Source organism: Pyxicephalus adspersus, chromosome 7 (genome assembly GCF_032062135.1).
Source record: "Pyxicephalus adspersus chromosome 7, UCB_Pads_2.0, whole genome shotgun sequence".
NCBI classification, from domain to species: Eukaryota; Metazoa; Chordata; class Amphibia; order Anura; family Pyxicephalidae; genus Pyxicephalus; species Pyxicephalus adspersus.
This window is the reverse complement of record NC_092864.1, coordinates 61,833,862-61,860,470: the sequence shown is the minus strand read 5'-3', so window position 1 is coordinate 61,860,470 and position 26,609 is coordinate 61,833,862. Positions and strand designations below refer to the sequence as shown.

Sequence of the window (26,609 nt, the reverse complement as noted above, 5' to 3'; positions counted from 1 at the left end):
TTTATGCATTTTATCTTTTGCAGCCTTTTATACATATATATATATATATATATATACAGTGCTCAACCCAGAAAATTTGTCAAGCCGGGTGGGAAGAATATTTAGGTGGGTGGCAGCCCCTGTATTGTGAACAAACTCTTTGGTAACCACCCAAAAACAGCCGGGTGGGTGCTGAAAAGTGCCGGGTGGTGTGCCCAGCTTAAAGTGCCTGGGGAGAACCCTGTATACATATATATACTATACATACTACTATATATAGACTATATATACTACAATAGTATACTATACTGTATTAACATATAAAGTTTATTGTTTTTTGCCCTAGCTAAAAGGAAGGAAGGGTAAAAACCCCACTGGGCTATTTTTTTGCAGTCCACTTGAAGAATTCTATTCCCTTCCAGTCCTGGAGGTACAACAAGAGAGGGGGATTCCAATATTAGACAGAGTTTGAGTTTTTATTTCTGTCTGAGTGATCACCAAGACTAATAGAAGGCTTTATTTCTTTGTCTGGAACTCAGACAGCAACTAAAACTTAATGGAGAGTCAAACATTTTTCCTATCTTTCCAAAACCAAAAAAAAAGTTTTTTCGTGATTTACACATTGAAGAGACAGAAAATGGTATTTGTAGTGATCGCCACAATTTTTATAATAGTGCAGTCTTACCTTTCAGGGATTATTTTATCTTTGATTAGTTCTTTCCCAGTCAGAGCAGACGTGTCAAGATTAGTGTCTATAAGACATTCCTATCTCTTGCCTGAGCTTGGTGCTGATATCATACACAAGAACAACTGTCATATTACACAGGTGTCATCAGGATTACATGAAAGAAGAAAAAAAGCTTTGTCAGTTTATAGATTTACCATCTGTCTGAAATCCAATCAAAGTTCAGGAATGATTCTTAATGGTGGCTATACGGCCAGATTCTGAAATGACAGAGAGAGAAAACAAGTGAATAACAGTATATACACTAAGAACTAAATCCAGTATAATTAGTTGTATAATGAGTCTTTTTTTTTAGGAATTCCTATACCTAAATGTTCTTTTTAAAGCGCTGTTCTACAAAGCACAGGATTACCACTGTTTGTGGTTTCTATAGCACTTATATTTCCTGACCTCTTTTGCGTTGTTCAGCTTCATCGCACAAAATGTATCCATCACAACAGAACTTTATTAGCTTGGTCATAGTGTTTCCAAGAAATTTTCCATGATAAAAGGCAAAACGCCCAAACGGATATCAAAGACAAATATGCAACAGTTTGTATGGCTCTTCCTGTATTGGTTCCAACATGACACTCAATGTAAAACATATGGCTGTGGAAGGGATGTGAGCGAACATTTCCAGAATGACTTTTGCTGTTTTTTTATCTGGCCAGGTCTCTGGTGACAGAAAAGTTTGCACAATATTGGCTATGTGAAATCAGGAGAGAGATGCTAATGCTTGAGACTTGAGAACTAGTAGGAGAGCTATTTATATTGCCTCTTCATATGTACAAAGTGTGTGGAATGGGCTCCTTGAATGGATGAAAACCATAGCTGGACATCGTAGTTCAGGTTTTATTAGTGTGTATGTTAGTCTCCGTAGAGGAAGTAACTAGAGAATGTGATAGTACATGTGACTTAAATGTGACATCTGAAAATGATGTACTGTTATGTGAATTAAAGTCATACTTCCTGGCCAAGTCAAAGACATGAGAATTTCCCAACTGTTATAACTGTAAGTTTCCAATCTGTAATGGTGCCAAAATGTTTTAGTGAGTATTTGCTTCTCAGTTTATCTACAGTACAATTTGAACTCTATCACTTATAAAACAGAATTTAAAAAAGATGGTTAGTGCAATATAAAACTAAATACTTACCTCACTATCTGGAATCAAGTCTAAACTTTGATGTGTACAAGCATTACAACCTCTGGCAGAATCCTCAGCACTTGCTTTAAAGAAAGCCTCTGATTATAGAAAAAGACTCTTCTGGCCTCTAAAAATTCTAACTGCCTGTCTACCATGGTAATTGAAGGACGTCAGTATTTTAAGTTTTAGGTGTGGAACATTGACTTCAGCCACATACTGGTTCCATGTCAATTAGAAATCAAAGAATCAACATGACAGCCAAGCTAAGAAGGTATTGGACCAGAGACGAACCTTTGAGTTTCTGATATATCAAGCATACTACATGCTTTTTACCACTATTTTTGGCTGATTGATTTGAGTCCATAAAAATGCAATGCAACATGTTCGAAAATGCATTAAAATCTATGGTAAGGAATGTGTTAACATTTGCATTTTTAGTGCATCTGGAGAGAATAAGCTTAAACCTATATGTCTTAGCCAGGGATGGATTTCCATTACTGGAGCCTGCAGGGACACAACCTTTGGCTCCATAAATACCATACCTCTACCAGGATCACTTTTACAAAGAAAATGTCTTGATTTTCCTGGTCCTGGACTGCTTTAGAATACTGTGAATATGTGTTATTAATTAGATGAGATTTCCTACTGATGATAGAAAAAGTGTAGCCAATAATTGTGCAGGAAAAAGTCATCTCTTTGCCTTTTCTGCCTATAGGCACAAGTCTGCTCTGCCTAATGATAAATCTTTTCCAGGCTTTAACAATTACCCATACTACTTAAAGCCCAACTGAACATTGTACAATTTGAAAATTGATTGCTACCTGGTGCCTTGCCTTACAGTAACAGTTTTGATTTATCATTCAAAAAAGTATTAATTTTGAATATTTTTATCATACAGGTATGACTTCATTGAAATTCGTGATGGAGACTCAGAATCTGCAGATCTACTAGGTAAACACTGTGGAAATATTGCTCCGTCTACAGTCACATCATCCGGTTCGCATATCTACATCCGTTTTATTTCCGACTATGGCCGTCAAGGTGCTGGATTTTCACTGCGCTATGAAATCTTCAAAACAGGTTAGTCTGAAAACATGGATTCTTTGCAGTAACTAATAGATGTGAGACCCGTGGAGAATAGTCATGTTTTTATTCTCACAAACAGACTTTTGTAAAACACATTCGTCAAGCATTCAGCTGACCGTCTGAGTTCATTATCAGAGATGGCATGCTTTACAAATCATACATACAAATCATGTTGAAGGGGATTCTATAGTTCAGCTTCAACTGGAAAATGATGTAATTTAATTTTTACCATTTATAATATGTAAAAGGGAAGGACTAAATTATTTGTAGTCTTTCTATAGTATCATGACTACCCAACCTATGCGTCATTCCGTGAACGCACATCATTTCTTGTTTAACCCAGCTCTGTATCACTCTTCTTGAAAGACTGCTGTGATTTAAATTGATGCATATGTTAAATCAATACTTGTTTATGACTTCTTTATCCCAGTCAGCTTTAAATAACCTTACAAGCTGATCAGCAAAGTATTCTCTTAGATCATTGCAGATCATTAGGACATTTCACTTTATTGCTTTTCCAATCAACTGATCATTCTAGTAATGCATTGAAGTCAAGGGCAAAGTGTTGAAGGTCAATTGAGTTTTACAACCTCAGACCCAAAGCCTCATCTCACCTCATGCTGCAAATCATTATGGGTAGAGTTGTTATGGGCAAATCATTATAGGTAGAGTTCATTATGGGTAAAAGTGGTTACTTTATATCCTATTTGCTTTACCCCATTATAGTTAGCTTTAAGCTAGAGACATAGCAAAAGTAATCATGAATTAATGCACATCATCCTTACCAAATGCTTGCATTGGGACAATTATTACATTCTTAACCTCAGTTAGATTAGGAGGAAAGCTGTGAAAATAACCGGTATACACCGTTAGAAATGATGCCTCTACCAATATAACATAAGTAAGTGCTAAGGGCTTTAGTCCATGGCAATCAATGTAAATTAATTTTCACGGACTTAACTGCAGTAATCTAAAACCTGACTCATTGCTTTGAGTTACTCACACAGTCATAACTTTTTGCATTTGTTTAATAAATAGGCTGTACGTGCATTATGTAATAATATGTCATAAAAATATCCTTGTTTCTCACAATAAATAGCTTTTTGATTCAAATGTTAAATCACTGGAAATCACATTTTTTAATGAATCAGGCAATACTATTAAATCTGAAAAGACACATGAATATGTACTTGGCATAGAGGATGTGACTTTGCACGCTCTTGCATGGCCTATTGTTGACAGCTGTGTCTGTTCTGCATGTGGTTCATTGTGTCAAAGGCTATTCCCCTTATAGACTAGCCTATGACTGGTCCACTTGTCTATTAATGGTATATAGTGACATTGGGGGTAAGTTTACTACATAAGGATATTTGATTTTACATGGTTAAACATGCCTATTGATGGAGTTACCCCCACTGTTTTAACTATTTCATGGATAGACAATGAAGTTGCTTAAATACATCACTATTTACTGACCTTGTTCACGACATGGCATGCAGTAGCTGATTGACACTTTGACAGCTTAGCTGACCTGACATTCTAGGCTCATAACCTCGCTGTTAAAATGAGATATTTAGGCTTGACTTTTGCTACCCCCCCAAAAAAAGTAAACTATTGCATTCCATTAGGCATCATTGTATTGAATACTGATGCGTGGAGCATTCTATATTAGTGACGTAATGAAGAAAATTGTTATACTAATTTATTGTCTTGCTTTAATATATTTTACTTACAATGAATATTGTTAATATTACTAAACTTTATTTAAAAAACACCAACATTTTATGAAAGGATGTACCTTAAATAGGGGTTGCAAATGATTGACAGATCCAAACATTGACACAGAAGGTGGAGACGACCCTGTCCAAAAGAGCTTACGATCTAAGACAATATCTAAGACAATATCCCCTAAAGTATTAAAACATTCCAATAGACATCAAACTTCAGTAATTTAATATTTGACTATGGTAAAGCATGTATATGTGCCCATTCATTGGAAACCAGTGGTGGGGGAAGTATGACGGTTGCTTAGGGAGATGCTTGTTGTTTGACAGTCACGATGATCCATTGACTTCTGTACTTTTGTTGACCTGGCACATGCATCCAGCCATTGATAAAATGTGGCTGACAATTAACAAGGGAAGTACAGATTTTTAATTTCCATGACATTCAGACATTTTAAGTATTTTTAGAAGAAGTTACAAGAGCAGGTGTAATAAATCTCTTGGCAAAGATTGTATGTATATGTACCGATAACCATCTGAACTGCCTTAATACATACCAAAGCATGTTTATAGGCAAAATGCAAGAATAACCAAGGAATAGGGTTATACTCTCCAATCGCCTATGTTATAAAAGTAACAGGACATTGAATTTACACCCAAAGGCTGGAAAAAGTTGTGAATATTTAAGTGACACATTATGTGTATAAACAGACTCCCACTCCTTTTCACCAGACCTTTTTTCAGAAATTTGTTGAAGGAACTAAGGTTAAGTGGAGATTGTGCCTCTGTCAACAGCCTTTTTGTGCATACACAATTTAAGATCATGATGACATTGTTCTGTCGGTAAGCCAATGGGTCATTGTGCCTGGGGGGTTCTCTTCTAAAGCAGCACCGGGGTCACAGAGGAAGTTACAAAGGACCTCTCTGCTAGGCTTCAAAGAAGTCTATTCAGCTTTTTTTTTCCAGATCAAAATCATTCCCATAAAACACAATACACTGATCGCCTTTAGTAAGATGTCCCTGCACACATATATTTTAATGAAATAAAACGTCACCAGTCTAAAAAAGTCATTAGATTTACGACTGTAGGACAACTATTTTATAAACTCTTCAGGCTGTTTTCAGCTGCTGGTTTGGCATTGTTTTACTTTGTGCTGCAAGTAACATTTGAACCCAGCACAGCCTAGAAATTTGTCATGTCCACTTCATTCGTACATTTAACATTCTCCTCTTCCTTATGCATTTTTAATGCTAGTGCTCCTGGCAGATAGCTATTGAAAATATCTGCCAACCTGGTCTCATTTGTATTGCACAGGAATTGTAGAAATATACTGTCTCATCAAGATACGGGACAGAAAAAGAAATAGTGTGCCGGTTTTAAGCAATCTTAGATATGCATTTCTGTGGTGCCTGGTTCCAAAGGTATCAGGATTTGTGCTGTATCATTGATCTAGCTTTTGTCTTGGGTCCTGCATGCTGTATCAGCTTGTGCATGTGAACAGAATCTCAGATCAGGTTCTGCATATGCGCACCATCCCAGTCTGTAGCAATGCTGTGTATGGGAGTGAAATATTTATGCACATAATATAAAAGACAAGCGAGATCTTGGGATAATTGAATAGTAAGCTGAAGGTTGAAGGTCACTGAATAAATATATTCAAGAAAGCTGCCTGGCAGCATTTTCATTGTGCAGTAAATGAGTTTTGTTGGCCCAGGTGTCAAGAAAACAGAAGTCCACACATTTCCACCAAAGCATCCAGCCGGAATGTGTTTCATTTCCCTATACAAGGGGAGATCTTCACACAAATGATGGATAAAGTTATAGAATATAAAGGCTAGTCTGAGTTTTTAGCAGTCAGGGTAGATCTTCCATAATACACAGCTGTCAATCACTCTTCTCCTTTCTGAATTATTAGAATGCAGTGTTATGAAACAGAATAGTGGCAGCAGATTCTACCGCAGTATCTGGTTTATTGCTCTGACTTCTGTAATGGCCAAATAAAATCCTGGTAGCGTACTCTGACATTCGTAACAGCATTAGCCAAGTTTTTCTCAGCCTACTGCAATGTGAGCCTGGCTTAAACAGAATGCAGCGTCAATGATACTGTCTGTATACTCATCAAATTATAGGTAGAAACACATTAAAGTAAAGCAGTTTAAATATTACGCCTGGAACAGTGAAACATGTCTGTAAAGGGACAAATATCACTGTATGGAGTTATTCATGCACATTGTAAAAACGTTGTATTGCAAAAACAAGAACTAATTTTTGGTGCTCCACCAATCTCCAACTCTACCCATGGCAAACAGAGACTTTTCCTTACTGATGTTTCTATTTATTGCAAACAACTTGATGTTAGTTATCAACATTGCATAGGGTGCATCACACATAACTATGCATAGTTATAACTGTGCCTGAGCCTCTTCTTTCCATTTTTTAAATTCCTTGAAAAGTCCCATTAAAGCAAGCATGCAAGGTCAACCATTCTTCACAGCCAAACTGTACAGGGCAGCAGTTGATGCCTCCCTACATGCCACCCTGAACAAAAACATCTATGGAAATACAGAAGGAAGTTTCCCTTTACTCTGCCCCAGCCCCAAACAGCTCTACTGTGTATAATAACCAAGATTGTCTTACACAGAATTCCTAAGAGGAGCTCTCATTAAACTATGAAAGTTTTCTTAATATTTGCATTCATTGCTCAGTAATTAAATGTTGTTTTTCTGGAAGGCTGCATAAACCAAATATTCCTTTATGTTTAATTCTGTATTTAAAAATTCATATTTAAAATACTGTTCTGTATACGTTTGGTGAAAATGTAATCAGTGCTGATTTGAATGACACTGCCATTGCAGGGAGACTGCTAAAAGCTGTTGAATAGGATACTGATTGTGTATTGTAGATTTCTTCATCTTTGCCACATATCTTAGCTTAAACGTGAATTGCATGCCTGCCCTCTTCTTCAGTCTCTGCATCATTCCCTTAAAGCACCTCAAAGATACAGAACACAGCAGGACCCTTTGCTCGTCCAGTACAATGAGTGCCATTGTTGAAGTTGGTGCTAATAGAGAATTAATAGCCTTTGGTCTACTGATGAGCAGAAAGAAGTCTTTAATCCTCAGAAACTGAAGAGCCATAGCTGCAACCACCCTTACTTTTTATGTTTGTAACCTTTTGAAAATAATTTTGCAAGTGATCTCCAGAGATGAGATTTTTAAATATTACTTTTTTAAAAAAAAAAACTGAATTATATTTGTGAGAATATGTTAAAGTCCTTTTATTAAAGTTTTTTCTTTGCTGATATGACTTCATTGATGTCACTTAATGTAAATTTTAATTGGTATTTTTTTTTTTTAAAAAGTGAAATGTCTGCTAGGATTTTTAGCAAATAGCATTTCACATAACATGGACCTATTCAATTAAATGTATAGCATTTGTTCATTAAAACTGCTATTCCCAAGTTGAGTCATTTCCATTATATACATGTTACTCCCATAACTACATTAATATTTGCACTGTGCATTGATTTCTTGAGGTCATTTAGCATTGTGTCTTTATTTCCTGATTGTGTTATTGTAGGCTCCGAAGATTGTTCAAGAAACTTCACCAACACTAATGGCACCATTGAATCTCCTGGCTATCCAGACAAATATCCACACAACCTTGACTGTGTATTCACTATTTTGGCCAAACCGAAAATGGAGATCATCCTGCAGTTTTTGACCTTTGATCTTGAGTATGACCCTCTCCAAGTTGGGGAAGGCGACTGCAAATATGATTGGTTGGACATCTGGGATGGCATTCCAAATGGTATGAAATGCAAAGATATTAACAAGAAGACTAAATGCTTCAATCACATTTAGCCAATTACATGTAATTTTCAAATCTCATTGGACTCATTAGATTGAACACAATGGTCCCATTTTGTAAAATAAATATTCTTATGTTGGTGTTTTAGCTTTGTGCAAGTTCCTAAAGCATAATTCCTAAATGTATACAATAAATCTATCTATCTATTAATCCATCTATCTATCTAGCTGTCATTTTATATTGTATAATACATACATGTGTTTGAACACTAATAATGGAATCCAGTATATTGGTTCCTTATATAACAAAAGTTGTAGCACCTTAACAGCATGCAGTTGACGTAAATATATTAGCTATTACTTCAGTGCTTCTCTACTATTATCATCCGCACGGCAACCATGATTTTCCCCCTAGTATTTCCATTAAATCAACCTTTCTACCTCTTACCCTTTCACCTCTCCTCAAGACACCAAGCACTCAAATCACTACCTTTTTGACTGTGGTGTATTGTAATAGGTTACTGGAATTGCCAGGTGCCTTCCACATATACCATTAGAAGATAAGAAAGCACCAGAGTACTATTAGTAAAACGCAGAAGAATGTGACAGCCTCTAATGCCCTCAACTGATAACACCGATGCTCTTATTTCTCTCTGCAGTGGGGCCCTTGATTGGCAGGTATTGCGGTACGAAGACCCCCTCCGAGATCCGCTCTTCAACTGGCATACTCTCCCTCACCTTTCACACTGACATGGCGGTAGCTAAAGATGGCTTTTCAGCTCGCTTTTACCTTGCCCCTCAGGAGGTCCCAGAAAGTGAGTTTAATAAATGTTTTTTGTCTAGCTGTCAGGTCTTGGAAAATCTTCTTTTCCTCTAGCAGTATGTCTGTCAACTACATTGCATTTTTTTAAAAACTTTGTATTACCTGAGCTGCTACAGTTTTGCCATGTCTGTCATATTAAACCAGTGTTCTGTCCCCCAGCCTGGAATGTCATTACATGTTTTGTTTCAATCAAATGTTATTGAAACCGTACCCATATTCAGCAGTACAATAAGTTCGATGTCAGTCACTCGTATCCCCTCCGTGCATAATTGTCTGAAATGTTTGTCTTCTCAACAACTACTGCATTAATATTATTCTTTTTGCTGGCAAAATAATGGATCTTCATTATTAAAACTTTCCTCTGGAATGGTATATTTATTCGTTCATGTTGCTTTTAGTGAGAAAATAACATTCGTGGTATGTGCAGTTGTGAGGTTCCCTCATTTGCCCGCAGATTCCCACAATACCTTGGGAATAAAATTCCCGCAGAGTGGCTTTAATTAAAGAACATCTTTTGGAAGCCAACTGTAATGTTTATAGGTTGCGAAATTGAGCACAATCATACATTGATGTTGATGTTTTTTTAATTAGCCTGTTCCTGCATTTTCCACTTATTATGCATTCTGCTTATTGTCTCTGTAGCACCTTAGTGCCTGCAAAAACTTCTCCAGTGTTAAAATACAGCATTCCTTTATGCGGCTAGAGAAACAGTACAACATTATTAATTATCATTTTTATATCATTAGTGCCAGTTAAAAGCAAGAAAGCTTTAATATGGACACATCTGGGATGGAATCACAAGTACAGACGTCTGACTGTAATATGCAGAGTAGCCTCTGAAGAAAAGAATTAAATTTCAGCTAGATACAATGCAGTTTAAATTTAGAGTTATGAAACTGGCCCAAATGTGCCCATCTCAGGAGTCTGTGAATAACACCAAGAAATTAGTATTTCTGTTAATCTGCTAAAGGCTTAAATTGCTGAAGATTAGCAGCATTTTTCTTGTGATAACGCCATGTTTTGCTGTCGCTAATTTGCTGCGCTCTTGCGGATATTCACCGTTAAGAGACAAGATAGCAGAGCTTGTCTATAACAATTAGGAAGCTCATGAATGGGATGATTCACGCAGAATCTCAAATTGCACGGAATGCTCCAGAAATGTACATTTAATTTGAGCGCATTAAAGCTCTCGAGAAAGTCTGTAGAATATTGTTCACCTGCTATTTGAAAACTTGATTATCATGGAAGGCAGGTCTGAAAATGAAGTCAATTTAGTGTTTAATATATGGTTTTGTGTCTTGTTCAGCATTTCAGTGCAATGTCCCCTTGGGGATGGAGTCCAGGCGGATATCCAATGAGCAAATTACTTCATCTTCAACATATACAGATGGAAGATGGACAGCCCAGCAGGGAAGACTTAACAGTGATGACAATGGCTGGACACCCAATGTGGACAACAACAGGGAATACCTGCAGGTGAGCTGTCAATCTCTTTTTTCTTTGACAAGTTAAAGTAACCATGACATGCCAGGTATAATACTTACCAACAAACATTTTATACACCCTACTAGAACACACACTATGTATAACATATTGTTTTAGTAAAACAAAGGTGGTAAATTAACTAGTGTGTTTTCTTCTAAAACCTAAAAAAGAAATCAGCAGAAAATTCATCCAAGTTCTTGACTTTTGTATTTGAAGCGTATAGTTATTATTTGTTAGCATAGCAATAGATGGTCCCATAGAACAACAGGCAAAGCCCTGCATTAAGGGTGAAGGATGCTGATAGCCCACCATCATTTAGATCTTGGAGGGAGAAGAGCAATGCAATGGGGGGGGGGGGGGGTGAGTTAAACATTTATATCACCCCTGGACAAAAGTGAACATTTACCTCCACTTCTAGGTTTTAATTTTTCCTTAATTGGGAGTTCAGCTTTACAACGTGTGCCAGTAAAGATAATACACTGCAACAGTCCAAGCTGTTTTTAGTCTTGGTTATTTGGGCTATACCATTTAGAAAACCACATCAAACCCTAGATTATAATAAGAGTAACCTCTAGATTCAACAAAATGTTTGTCAGATTCGTTGCCCAAGTTTATTTTATTCCACATCAAGGCTATATTTGAATATGACTTGGAACGACATTAGCATGCTTGCAGGTTTGGGGCCTCTACTTTTCCCCAACAAGCTTTTTCCCTTACACTGCAGATTTTTGATATTATGTTATTATTATATTTTGACATCATAATGCATTCATCTGATGTAAGCCAGGACACAATCCTGTATGTGAATGAAGATAATAATTTACTGTTAGGAGACTGAATCTTACACCTGCAATGCTGCTGAAGTGATGCCAATAGATGAGGGGAAAAAAGCTTATGCTGCAGTGCCTAGTGAACTGGTTTAAATCAGGTATATTGATGTATTACAAATGGCTCCTGTCAAAAGCTCATTTGAATGCCTTATAAGACAGCAGTTTGGAATCTTTTGCTACGTATCGGGAAGGTAGCCCTCTTAAGTGCATCTCACTGCACCATGCTCAGGATTAATTGTTAGTCAGGAGGCATAATGCTAAGGCTGGTGGGAGTGCCGTAATGAATTGATCCTCTGCAGAAACAGGCTGCAGCGTTTTAAATCACCCCGTCAACAGTCAGCTCCCTTAGGATGTGAGCCAAGTATTACTGAGATTTAGTGTACAAGAGAAAAGTCTAACTGCTTCTGAGCCTGCCTATGGTACAGTGTGAAGTGTGAGCTAAATAATAACACATTCAACTTTACAAAACAGAAGCACGCAGACACACACAATGGCACACCTGCAATACTGGAACTTTTTTTATTGTATTTTGTTTATTAATAACATTGTTAAAGTTAGCTGTTACCTATCATCTCAGAATGCACATGATATTTAAGATATGCTCCCATCATACTGAGTTTTATTGTGTTGTACTATACAGTTAATCAAACCGTATCCTTTTATACAGTGAAAATTGAGCTGTACGTAGCTGGTTTTAAGTCTATATGTACACAAAATCACAAAACACACCATAGCCAACTTGTCATCTAAACATTGTTTTAATAATCTATTGCTGCTTACAATATCTCTTTTTAAAAAAGTAGGGAAATGGTTAAATGATCATAGACAAAGAAATCAATCCAAAAAGCGTGTTCAGGATGACTGATGTCAATAATTCCAACATCATTATAGTTACATTTTGTATGTATCTGCCATTACTGTGACTGATACAGAGAGTAGAATTGTAACCTTTAGCTAAGACAGTTTCCTGAATAGCAGCAGGGAAGGGATTTAACACTTTCATCAATGAATATAAAACCTATGGTGTAATATCTGCTGCCATCTGCCAACCCCTCCACCTCTTATGCTATGAAGGTCAAGCTATAAATGTAAAGGCATTTCATAGTCCCACCTATGGTTCCAAGGGGAAGGCACATTGTCTCAGCAGGGCTGCGTCCAGCTGCCAAATACTGAGATAATTTATTCCACATTAGTAATCTGGCAGGGAAAAGAAGCCACCAAGCAAAAATGCAAAGTGTCTTAGGCGTTACTGCATTTCATTTTGAGAAAAAGTTTAAGACTGCATAGGCTGCCTTCTATATCACATCATCAGCGTCAACACCTCTGGAAACCTCCATAAACCTTTTAAATTTATATGCAGAAGATGTTAACTGCTTCTGGTTTTTACAGATACAGTATCACAAGAGCCATGATCCTAAACAGGGTATTGCATATAGAACCTTTAAATGGACATGAAAGCAATGGTTAAATTCTGTCTAGAGTGCTTTAATGTCTGAAAAACAACAGGTAGTGGGTATACTTTGATTTTTATTGTGGCCCATCACCCATGTAAGTCTACCTACCCAAGTGTTTGATTCAACTTGCAAGTGTTCTTTTTACAATTTATTAAATACAGGTAAATAATGTCATTCATATAGAAATGATTACTGCTATGTTGACTATGGCAGGGATGGAGGGGGCTACACAAACAGGTCATTGATCTTTTGTAGAAATTGGCAGATTTGTGGACAAAGTAATAATCGCCTGATCATGTATGATGATTGCAGTAGCAAGTGCTGGCTGCCAAGGCATCAGTCGGGGAAATCACAAAACAGGCAAGCTGCTGATTAAGCATGTTTTTATTATATCCATGTAGTATCCATGTTATCACACTGAGGATTTGTTCAATGCTAGCTGGATAAATACTTTTTCAGTTGGATCGTTCCAGATGGAATGATCATAAGCCTTGATGTGTAGTATTTATTACTTACCAGGACATATAATTTCTTACCAGGACATATAGTTCTTTTACAAAACCTAACAATGTAAAATGAACTAGAGACAGTAAATAATGTCCTGTTTGCTCCCACCAATGTTCCATTATTCAGTATGTTTAGAAAAGTGTACACACTGTCAGTCTTTGTATCTTAAAGTTAGCATTTGTTTATCGTTCGTTCAACTTTCAGATAACACTGCCCAAAGCCTAATACCTACTGCCATGCTGCACAGCTAAGCCACGTACGGTTCTAAACAATGATTGCTACACACTGTAGGAAGAAGCGGTTGTTAGAGCAAACAGCTTGGATGGGTCTCGTCAGGGAGTTAAGCTGTCAGACTTTCACTAGAAAACTGTGTGCAGCTCTAAAATACTAAATATATTGTTATCATTAATATACCTACAGATTGATCTCCGCTTCTTGACTCTGCTGACAGCTGTGGCAACCCAAGGTGCTATCTCAAAAGAAACACAGACTGCCTATTATGTCAAATCATACAAGCTAGAAGTTAGCACCAACGGGGAAGACTGGATGATGTTTCGTCACGGCAAAAACCACAAGGTGAGACAACATTTCAGCAGCTAATTGTTTTAGAGGTATTTTAGAATAATACCTGTAAAGGAAAGATGATAACAACAACACTGTATATTAGGATGTAACTGGAACAAAAGGTTGTGCAAGATTTGTTCATAACATAAAGATAAAGCTAAGTTTAGTAGATAGAAATTCAGAAAGAGATCTTTCTTCATACCAACATTCATTCCTAATATTGACCTGGGATCACTAGGTTACATTTATTATCTTATTGGGCACAGACATTTTTCGTGTCCCTGTCCCGCCTCTTCGATTATGGCCACTTACATGCAAAGACATGTGAAACAATGTCACGGTAAGTTCCTACAGCTGGGGAAAAAAATCTTGCACAGAGACCAGTCATTTGTCCTTTGGCTACTTTTTTCGGGCATAGTCTCCACATTGCAAGTCCCCCTTAAGCTTTCTATTGACATGCTATGTTAATATCAATAGAGGGGGCATGTGTACAGGACCCTTGCAATGCTGATTCCAGTCCATTTGTTCCTTAGCACCAGGGAGGAGCTTTAAGAGGGATTCTAATTACTTGGGGTCTTCTTATTATAGAATCAGCCATTGGTGACAGTTACAAAGCTCCGCAGGTACTCCAAGATAAATTGTAAAAATGCAGTCTTACTTGACTCAAACCTTCAATAATTCAAGCCACACCTCATGGAGTACCAGTTGTGCAGATTAATTTTTTGTGCATCAGCAGAAGTGGTTCAGCACAACCTCACATCCCTTGAATATTTGTATTTGTAATAAAATACATGATGCTAATGTACGTATAGTCCAGGTCCTCCATGACTGTGCTTAATAACAAACAATATCGAACAACGGAACATACAATTGTTACAGTTCCTGTAATATAACACGAACATTCACAAACTCAATGAGAGTGGGATTGTCCTGACCATGACATGGCATCTCACATAACACAACACTACTATTTATACAAACCCCTAGCTTTCAGTTGTCATCAGTAAAGAACAAAAGTTTAGGTAACAGTGCACATACCCATGTTGTATTGAAAAATATTTGCATTCCTACTCATGCACAGCTTCCAGTTACTACTAGAAAGCCCAAAAAATGTGTCTACATGAACGCATCACAGATCAAAGTTTAGATTATGTTTGCTCCTTCCATAACACATGATGAACCAGTTTACATGCACTGTTCTGTGCTGTGGTGCAGGATAAGGTTTTGGGTTAGAATTTAGATGTAATTTTAAAACTGGCTATGTTGGGGGTGGTGGTAAAAAAACACAAAACATCAGATGTGTGTAGCCTCTAGAGGTAAATAAAGTGAAGACAGTAAGATGTTACCACTGTGTGCAGTGATGCTGACAGACTGAGCACAGCACATGAAAGTAACTGGGTCCCTGCGGACATCGCTTGCTGAATGGCATGAGGTTTGTATACCTCAGCTGTGTCTGTCCACCCACGTGAACATTCTGTTAAACCAATAAAGACTTGATGTGTAAAACTGACAGTCTAGTGGGCCACCAGATTTCTGCTGCTGACTCATTTATTGCTATGTTTCATCACACTTGAATTCCTCTATGAAATGATATTTAGGGCAGCTGTTTCCAATTGACTTGAAATAAAACTGTTTGTCGTGCAGTGTGTCACCAATCTTTCTGGCAGTAAAAAACCCTGGCTAACAGGCAGGTCTACTACAAGGGGTTCTGGCACTTGTCAGCCAAGCAAAGGAGAACTGTTTTAATGGCAGTACTCTTCCTGACAGTAAGTCACCGGCAAAATGTTTTCTTAAAGTGGTGTCTCTTCTTCGGGTGGAATTTGTGGAGAATTTATGATCTCTCTATCTACGTGCTGTGAAAACAATCAGGAGACCACATGAAGATACTATTCAGGAACTAGTGAGCCCTAAAACATAGAACAAGACTCCTGCAAGCAATTTTACTAGCGGGAGATCTGTAAAAATCACAATCGTAGCCAACATGCATGCTCTTATGTGTGGTAAGTAGGCATGTTATTTTACACAGCAGGATTGTCTCATGCAATCCGTGGGAATCTTATTACAATACATTTCTATGCCTGTTACATAGTCATCCGGTCCTACTAAGAGGACAGCTAAGTAGTTTTTTCCGCTTAGTAGACTACGATTTCATCCTGGAAGAACACAATTGTAGAGTCTCCACTATTTTTATTAGGCAATAGGCTAACGTAAGTAAATATAAGGTAAAATTTCCTTTGAATTTGCATCCCTTATACAAGCAAAAGTTGGAATGCAACACTCAAAAGCCAGAATTCTTTATCTCTATAATTTATCAGTGGCTAGTCATGAAATTAGCATTTTTGAGAGCGGTTATCAATGATGCCCATGTATTATTAATATTATTTATTAGTATTAAACTGGATTTATATAGTGTTAACATAGTATGCAGCGCTGTAAATTAAATAGGGGTTGCAAATGACAGAAAGATACAGACAGGAGGAGGAGAAGACCCAGAAGAGCTTACAATCTTGGAATATATTTCTCTCTTGCCACAACTGATCCTTTTTTTGGTGGCTCAATGACACTTGGAAAATGGTAAATATAAGAAAAAGCCTTGCAGTCACTGGTCCACCTGCCCCAGGTACCCTACTATTGGAAAGGGCAAACAATAGAATGGTGCATAAAAGGAGAACAGGAAAAATAAATTACTGAATATCATCAGTATCAAACAAGACTCTTCCACCCCCAATTATAAAATTCTTGTCTTGTTCATTGTGGCTGATTTACTAAAGGGCTTTTCGTTTTGTTTCGTTTAATCACTTGCAGTGAAGTTTAGAATTTTGCTTACATGTAATTAGTTGACTGAAGTTAGCACAACCTCACCTTATAAAAGTAAAAAAGGTTAAAATATACTTTCAAGTAAAAAGGCCAATTTTCAGCCCTACTATCTCTTATATACCACCCAGGCATAAAGTGTGTTTGTGAAATCTTCTAGCTTTGTTTCTTCTTTCGTCAAAGAATTCCTAACGGCAGCTTCAAAGTGAAAATGTATCACGCAGTGAACAGATGGTGGAATGTGATCAGCTTTGATAAACATGGGAAAATATTGCAATTTAAGGATCTCCATCATTGATCTATATTATATTCAAGGGTGATCAGCACAAAGTAAAAGTGATGAAGCCTGTCACGGAAATAGGATCTGTTACAGCAATCACACTTGGCAGAGATGTATTGAGTCTTCCGTCTGCTACTACCATCTGTAACTTTTGGAAGGAAATGTAGTATGTTCTGTGTGTGCAGGGTCATCCCATGGGATGGTTAACCCTTGTTTTTGTACCAGCAGTAGAATACAAACATTCAGGAGGAATGAGGTAGTGGATCAGGGTCACAACACCCCATTTCCTGTTCCACACGTGACACACAATGCACGGCAGATGATTTTAACATGCTAACATCCTACTACACTAACAATTATTTGATTGCTTGGCTGTGTTTTTTAAACATGGCACAGGCTTTACTACAAGTTTTTACTGTTATGAATATTTTATACTGCTTAAAATTTCTTTAATTTAATTTGGGGATGAAAAGTGAAAGATTGAGGTCATGTGAACATGTTATCTACAGCAGTCAGTTGAAATGTGATTTTTTTAACTGTATGTTAAAGGAACAAGCTAAAACCTCATTGATTAGTACATAGCTATAGTTTCTAGCATCCTGGTGAATGTGATGTACGTTAAATGTTTTGTGTGTACTGGCTAGAGAGGATACACTTTCATCAGTGAGGCTTGGTGATCCAGCAAACCTGGAAAGTATTTCTTAAAAATAATTTGCTATTTGTTAGCAAATGTTTTCAAACTTTGGACCAGATCCATTCCAGGTTTGCTGAATCACCAGAGAGCTTTATTAAATCAGGCTTGTAGCTGCCTCCAACTTTCTGAATACCTACAATGTTAAAGACAAAGGAATCAATGAAAGAGGAGAATGTCCATGGCATGATACCATTCTCTCAGATGGCAGACTAGGCACAATCTCTTTCCGTTACAATAGGCAGAGCTTTGCTTTATTGTATATTGTAACCATTGCATATTGTACAAATATATGGAATTCATGCATGCAAACATTCAAAGTTGCAGCTAGATCTACTTTAATACATAGCTTTGTCTATCAGAAGATTTTAAATATCTCTGCAAGCTATTCTAAATCTTGTGTTGATTATATTCAGCAGAATACAATTGTGTGCATTGTGTGTTATAATAAAACGTTATTTATTAGTGCTCTACAATAACCATTTACTGCAAAGTATGCATGAAAAACAAGTAGATTGCTTTTTGCAGATATTGCTTCCTTTGAAATATTTGTTAACTCTTTGTGAGTCAGAAAAAAACAGCATTGCCAACTTAAAAAAGATATTAAAAAAGAAGAATCAGCAAAAAAGAAGAATTATGTAATGCAAGGCACCTTTTAGTGGAACATCATGGCGGAGCTCTGCAGTATCATGATCTAGGCTGGATTGCCAAGAAGATTTGTCATATCTGCCGCATCTTGACTCAGCGCCACAAAAGAGACTGCCGTTTAAATAAATGTATACAAGTCTATATATGTGTCAGGCCATTAAAGGCATCTCTGAATTACTCCCTGACGCCTGATGCGTGGGCTCTTTGCCAGCTGGAACAAGAAATCAGAGCCTAAATGTACTTTCCTAGCAGAGGGAAATAAAAAAGTGCAAATATGTCTCCAAGGAGATCAAAAATAGAAAATCTGTCCAATATTTATGACCTCAGGTGCCAGCAAATTGATAGATGTATAAGTTCACAATCCTTTATGCAAACATTTAATAATTCAGTATTGACATTAATGAAATCTTGCTATAATCTGGTAGATGTTGATGGCATTGAGCTGCAGATAAGTTGTTACTTGTAACATCTCTACATTATGACTTCCCTTTTCTCCTCTATAACCCTCCTAAATGCATGGAGATTTTAGCATTATAACCTGCCATCTGTTCTCTGCCTTTTCCTTAACTATTATATTAGGTTTTTGCTGCTGTTTGGAGGGATTTAGGGCCCGCTCATGAATGCATTTCAAAACAACATGTTATTAAACTCTTGAAAAAGTGTGTTTTCAGTTGAGGAGCACACACTGTAGACTACTACTGCATTTTCTGATGGGAGTGAATGCGTTAGCACCGTGAAATAAGGTGCATAGCATTTCTTCCCTTGTTCCTAGCAGCTGCCTAACAATCTTGGGGTAGGGAGGGGGTAGTCAGGAAGTGGCTAATCTTCTTGGGATTCCGAGCGGCTTGTGCATGTTACTGCATGGAGTATCGGCATGTCAGAGAGTGTGCGCCTAAAAGTGGCTGCATCAGGGCCTCATGGCCCCCCATATCCACTCTACAGACAAAACTAAAGGTTAGATTCTAAAGCAAACATCAAACACTAATACAAAGTTATGCTGCTCATGGCTTACTTCCTTGTGTACTCCTTTTTATCATATTATACAATCTCCTTTATTTTTCGACCCTCCGTTTTATTTTAAAGCCAATTAGACCATTTTCAGACTGTATTTTCTTCTTGTCTTTTTTTCTTAATTGAAGTGTCAAATAAACCTTCACAAAATGCAAACATTGCGCATGGCTGATCCAGACTAAAGATTTTCAGTTACCTTCCTGCATAATTTTTCTTCCTTATTTAGTAATGACCTTTGCTTAATATGTTCATCTGTCTGACAGCTTTCCATTGCCTCATCTTTCCAAGCATGGTTTAACAAGTAACACAAGTAACATAGGAAGTGCCTGGCACGTGTTAATAGAGAAGTTCTTTGAGAGTCACACTTCACAAAAACAGTAGTGCACACATATTGATTGGTCTGCTGGGAAAGGCTGTAATAGGCAGTGAAGTGAAGAATGTAATTAAGCGTAGAGCCTTGTTCTGTGACTATTATACCCGTCAAATCTGGGATAAAAGCTCTGTAATACTGGAGTACTAGAAGCATATATATATATATATATAAAATTTCCTAGTGGTATGTCCGTTCAGGGCCATATTAGAAAGATAACCTACAAACACCTCTCTAATACCATTCTTGCTTGTGTGAAAAATGGCAAAGCAGAGATGCCTAATATAGAATGCAAAAACCAGACATGAATTCCCTTCCTGCTGTCAACAGCACTAATACAGCATACTAAATACAAAAGGATAGCGAGGGGAAGCCTGCCTAATGAGTTCTCAAGGCTGTACATGTAGATAGCAGGAGAGGAGCCACAGAACAGGTTATCTGCTGCTGGGGATATTTTTTGGCAGGAAGAAGTGCCCGTATTCTTGTAGAATTTAGGACAAATACATCACTTCCGATATGTTTTCTTAATACAGGGTCACTACAGGATATATTTTTGTGTGATGTGAGCCATGTTCATGACATATCATGTGGCAGCCTGAGATAGAAAGTAGAGAATATTTTTTTGTATGTGCTTTGTAATCTCATCAATGTGTTCTAATGTACTTTAAATGGTATTTTGGTACTAGGAACAATCCAGATACAGAAATAGCTATTTTTTTAATTAAAGTGCAATAAGCCTAAGAACACAAATATAGTATGTTTAAGTTTACAAGTCCTTGACCAAAATGTGGTGGATGCATTAGTTCAGCGGTTGCCAACGGGTGGTCAGTGAGAAAATGTTGGGGGTCCGCGGCTCTGGCCGGTGCACCCCCGAACGGGGTCAGGAGAAGGACCCCACTAGGGGGGACGCACTGGCCACAGCCGCGTACCATGTCCCCAGTACAGTTCATGGTTCAGCCGGTGACTTAAGTGGTCCACGGGACTGAAAAGGTTGGTGACCAGTGCATTAGTCTACTTTTTACGTGCATATTTTGCTTAATTTTACCTGCTGATTCTGCACATAACACATTTCCTTTCCTGTACTTCCTGTACTGTATTTACAGTAACCCTGGGACAGGATGTATGTTAGGATTACAGCACACCTACCCTGTATCGATTTAGATCTTTAGCTCTGAAATCAGCATTGGTTGAATTGATTAACAACATTGGGGGAACAATCATTTAGCATACCTTATCAAAGGGCTTTGAACATCTGCAGAGAGATCACTGCTTCCACACAAGGAACAAATGAACAAGAGAAGAACAATTCCTTATATGCAGCATGCTGCCTAGGAGCCTGATTTTCCTATTAGTTAAGACTTTGCACACCTTTTGTTTTAAATCCCATTGAATGTATTTAGCTTCAATCGAGCTTTGAACTGTATTTAAATCTTAACAGTAAACTTTTCATATTTGCAAAATCTGGAGAATCTGAAAAAAGCCTATGTGACTATTGTACTAAACATTTAAATAAATATACCAGACCTCATGCATATTATAATAAAGATGATTTCACAGGTATTTATGTGAAGCATTCAGACTTAAAGATGATAATTTGTGAAATTACCTAGTGATATGAGAAACTATTCCAGATTTTCATCCCTGTTTATAATTCAGTGCAGACTTTGATTTAGTAGCACACATGCCTACACACAAAATCTGAACAATCGGCTAGCTCCGTCATTGAAATGACACTATGTAATAAATTAGAACTGAGTGCTTGTTCATGCAGGTGGGTTTGCTGGTTAAATACCCATCTTATTTTTTCTCAGCCTTCCAACTGAAATCATTTCTTTTCTGTAATTTTCTTCCACTACAATCCTTAAATTCCGCTCAGATGAAGTCTTCAAATCCTAATCCTGTTAGTACACAGACTTCTGAAGCACTTTCTCCCTCACCCACTCCCTATATGTATTTATGGAAGGTGGGGGCAGTTAATCCTACAAAGGGCCTACAGGTGCAGTTCAAATACGCAGATGGCAGAAGGAGGCACACGTTAAATACCCGGCATTACCGTGTCCTTCAAGTGTGCTTTGTTTGGATGGCCTTAGCATAGGTAAAATAAAGAAGTGGGAATTTGAGGCTTTATATTTCATTTTGAATTTTATGGTGTTTTAACGTTATCATTATTGGTAGCCTGTAATACTGGCTGATTTCACACACTGGCTGAATTGAATGCAAAATGGCAAATAAAGCCAATGATTTTGGAAATGCTAATGGTTGTTAAATTGCTGCTTGAAGAAATATAAAATAACCATTGTGAGTTGTGTGTCTTTCCACATCCAGCCCTCATTCAGTACAGGTTTTCATACATAAAAGTCAGGGTATAGTCAAAGTTCCGAAATGTTTCACAACTATGGTGGGCTGGAGGCTCAGAATATATTTAAACTATTGGATCAGCATGGCATTAAGACAGCTTACATTTTTATATACAGCAATGATATTTATTCTATTGAATGGGTATATGTGTTTTCTTTAAACCCTAACTGGGAATTTTTTTTAGTTTATGCCAAAGGAGGTAAAACAACAACAAAAAAAGCTCTAGTAGTAGTATTCATCTTCTCCTTGGTATTGTCCCTTGTGGTAATTTCACTGTATTCTGAGTTGACATCATGCAGCATTCAATACATTTCCTTTGAGTACAGAACATCAAGGCCTCCTGGGTAGGCATCTCCACAGCACCCTGCAGAGGATGGCACTGATGGCATAAATTATCACCCCACTTAAATTATTATCATAGTGCAGTCTTTTGTTATTCCTACTTCGGGAACATAATTACGTGAGACTTCCCTTACCATTGGCTGAATTCAGAGATGCTAGGAAATGAGATGCAGTGCAGTGTCCTAGCACATTGACCCATGAAACACATATTCTGGTAACTACTTCTGTACATTATTTGGATCCAATTTCAAACCTTACAGATTTTGGGCTTTAAACATTTTTCTTCTGTGACACATTCTCATTAGGCATCCTTGCTCTCTTCCCTAAAGTGCTATTTTTTATAATTTAATAACAGTAATACACAGGGTTTTCAGTTGCTAGAAATGTAAAAGAACAATAGGCCCTTTGGGAGTGAATGTGGTATTTTATTCAGTAAGACAGGAAGAAGGAAGGACACAGGGATTTCAGTGCAAAGAATGTGGAAGAGCGCCTGTGCAAATGGGCATAGCTTGGGGGAATGTAGGAAACATTGGCTCATTGGTGACTAGCACCTGTGATTTTCACCTGGAAAATGACTGCCAAGCTGCATTAAAAAATGATGTATGCAGCAAAATTAGGAATCTGGAAGAAATCGCTCTGAGGCTTTTCACAATGAAAAATGTAAGAGGAAAGAAGAGAAGGCAATTTGTAGACACAACATTTGAATAGTACAAGTGTAATTAAGTCTTTAATGTGCTGTTCATTTATCTTATTTGCTTCTCTGCCTTCATCTCTATGCTTACAAAAACCGGGCTTCACAATTCTCTTTCATAGGTGTGATATCCATCTCTGGAGTCATTATATATCCACCTACTATGATGAATTAACATAAGATGAGGCTATCGTTATATCATAATCAATAGTCCAGGCAAAAAAGGTGCCATCAGCTGCCATTGTGACAACATAGCACAGCATGATTGATGTGTGTATTTGCCTGGTATATTCATTGAGGATTAAAAAAAAAAACAACAACCAACTCATCAGTTAGTTTTACCAAAAGCAAAATTCAGCACGGCTAAATGGAGAAATCTGGCAAATACATGCTAATCTTCAGAAGATTTATATGCCAACCCTACTCACTTTTCCCACTTTTCTAACTTTTTCTTCTTTAAAAAGCGTAATTGTCCCAGCCCAGGAATTTACTTATTGACATCATGTTGGGAAGGGCTCCTGTGTTTTAAAGGTCCTGTTTGGTTGTCAAGTTTGTTCCTCTTGAAATTTTCCAAAGCTGGCAAAGCCTGATGTATGGTCATCCAGAAAGGGGAAAGAATATGCAATGCATATTATTTTACTGTTTAATCTTGCACAAGATAAACAAATCTTGTACAGGAAAAGAGTAATCCAAAAAATATTAAGACATTGTTTTGAGTGTAGACGAACATTTACCATATGCAGTAAAAGACATACCGCATAGCTGAAATTGATATTTTAGCAGCAAACAGGACGCTTTCCCACTAACACAAAGCTATGGTATTTTCCCTGCTTCTGCAAAGGAAGTCTTTTCAACTTATTAACTCTAATTAATGCCAGGAATCCCATACTCTTTCCTCTGTCTTTCCCATCAAGTCACTTGACTCTCATTTTGCATCTCATTTGTATGGGGACTGCATATCTTTCCTTCATCACTTTAAACTCATGGAACAAGTAAACTCTACTTTCTTGGAAGTTTACTGAGATTGTTTACGTGGAATATTGTACTTGTGAATGGGCTAAATCATTAACCATATCAGGATAATTAGCCCTATTTACTGAGCACCATCAAAGAAGCTGCATGTTTGAATGTATAGAGAACATTACCCTAATGATGTGTGTGGGTGACCAAGCTTTATGCTTGCATTTTTCTTTCTTAATCTCTTTTTTGGTTTGTTTTATTTTACTTATTTCCTACATGTAATTATATAGTAATTGAAACTATTGTATATATGTTATATTCTTCCCATGTCTGTAATCTTCTTTCTTTTATGCTTTGTAGATTTTTCCCGGAAACAATGACCCAACAGAAGTGGTTTTGAACAAGATTCCTCAGCCAGTGCTAACTCGATTTGTGCGCTTCCGTCCTCAGACATGGCACATGGGAATTGCTATGAGAGTGGAGCTTTATGGCTGCCAGATAACAGGTATTGTTTTCTTATAATTATTTCACGTCAAAACCTAATCAACCCTTTGTATGTATGTATATATATATATATATATATATATATATATATATATATATATATATATATATATATATGATAATTTTGTTAATAATTGGGTTTAAATATTGATCATTTTCCTCTCTAATCATCCTTTTTTTTATTATTTCTTAGATTCTCCTTGCTCTAATATGTTGGGCATGATGTCAGGCCTTATTTCAGACTCCCAGATTTCAGCATCTTCTGCCAGGGAATACCTGTGGCAGCCTGGTGTAGCGCGCTTGGTCAGCAGTCGATCAGGTTGGTACTCTCATATGACCCCGGAAGAAGCAGGAATGGAATGGCTGCAAGTGGATCTGGGTGCCCTAAAAACTGTCAAAGGGATTATTATACAAGGAGCTCGTGGGGGAGACACTACCACTGAAAATAGAGCATTTGTTAGGAAATTTAAAGTCGGATACAGCTTGAATGGACATCAATGGGAGTTTGTCAAGGATCCAAAAACAGAGCAGGCCAAGGTATGTAAAATATTTTATCTTACTAAGAAAACAAACACTTTCAACAATCTTCTCTCTGAAGTATGTATATATATATATAATGGAAATAATTTGATTAGACATATATTTTAAGATTCATTTCATGTCTGCTCCTCTATTTTGTAGTTGTTTGAAGGCAATATGCATTATGATACCCCAGAAGTCCGAAGATTTGAGTCAGTGGGTGCACAATTTGTCCGTGTTTATCCAGAAAGATGGTCTCCAGCTGGCATGGGCATGAGAATGGAAATATTGGGTTGTGACAGAACAGGTAAGATTTTGTTAATCATAAATGAAAAAAAAAAACATATTTTTTATTACCAAATCAGGACAAGTACATGGTTTAGAAAGTAATGGTTTAAAATGGAAAACGAAATGAACCCCTTTATTTGGTATTTAGGGGAGGCTGCTTATTAGACAAAGACCTCATCCAGATAATCTATGTAGCTTTTAGGAGGGTGTTAAAATGCATTTAGCTTGTTAACAAAACTCTCATTTCATAGTTTCAGCTGTATCATTTCTGTGTTGCTCAAGCAATCTTCTTTCGATAATATCACAGCATTTCAATGAGACTGAGAGCAGGACCCTAACTTGTCCATTCCAAAATACATAATTTTTATATGTAAGATGTCATAAAATGTTTTATGTGTTGCAAGTTACATAAGACTGGTTAATAATGTAACTTAGATAAAAGACAGATGAGACATTTATGCAGAAATCCAAAATATTCCTAAGGGCTGCCAAACTCTTCTTACAACAGCATATTTGTAGCTTAGATATATTTATAGCTGATAAGACAAATTCTATTTTTATAAACACGATATTTAGAACATTTTTTTTCCTTAGTCTTCCCTATTTACTGTATGATTTTAATATATTAGTCATTTATACAACATATTCCTTATTCCATTGCATTTAAATCATTGTGCGTCTCTTTTCTTTACCTTGGGTTTTAATAGGTAGCTTGTTGCTTTGCATGGATTCTTATTATTAAACTGTCAAGATAGATCAGCTGTTTGATATAGGCTAGTAATGATTTTCTTTGTTATTATAATAACACCAGTATTATTGTTTTTAGCATTGTGTTATTTATTTCCAAACCAGGAAATTGTATTTTTTCTTGTAATTGCCGTTAATGCCTCATCATATATTTGGTTTTCCTTCTATTCCCTCTATTTTCTAAAGAAGAAAAGCCTTGAGGTTTACATGCAATCCAAACATGTCTTTATATAGAAACTATATTCATTTCTAAGA

General features: G+C 37.0%; 1 protein-coding gene across 3 annotated transcripts in view; it reads left to right on the top strand.

Annotated features, from left to right (window-relative positions):
• NRP2 (neuropilin 2) overlaps positions 1 to 26,609 on the top strand; it is an 80,351-nt gene that overhangs the window by 34,889 nt on the left and 18,853 nt on the right. For all 3 annotated transcript variants that reach the window (XM_072418714.1, XM_072418713.1, XM_072418715.1), the window contains exons 3-10: positions 2,747 to 2,928; positions 8,239 to 8,469; positions 9,128 to 9,283; positions 10,598 to 10,767; positions 13,988 to 14,143; positions 24,657 to 24,801; positions 24,994 to 25,337; positions 25,482 to 25,626. In XM_072418714.1, the coding sequence (XP_072274815.1) occupies positions 2,747 to 2,928; positions 8,239 to 8,469; positions 9,128 to 9,283; positions 10,598 to 10,767; positions 13,988 to 14,143; positions 24,657 to 24,801; positions 24,994 to 25,337; positions 25,482 to 25,626 (1,529 nt within the window). The remainder of the gene's footprint in view (positions 1 to 2,746; positions 2,929 to 8,238; positions 8,470 to 9,127; positions 9,284 to 10,597; positions 10,768 to 13,987; positions 14,144 to 24,656; positions 24,802 to 24,993; positions 25,338 to 25,481; positions 25,627 to 26,609) is intronic.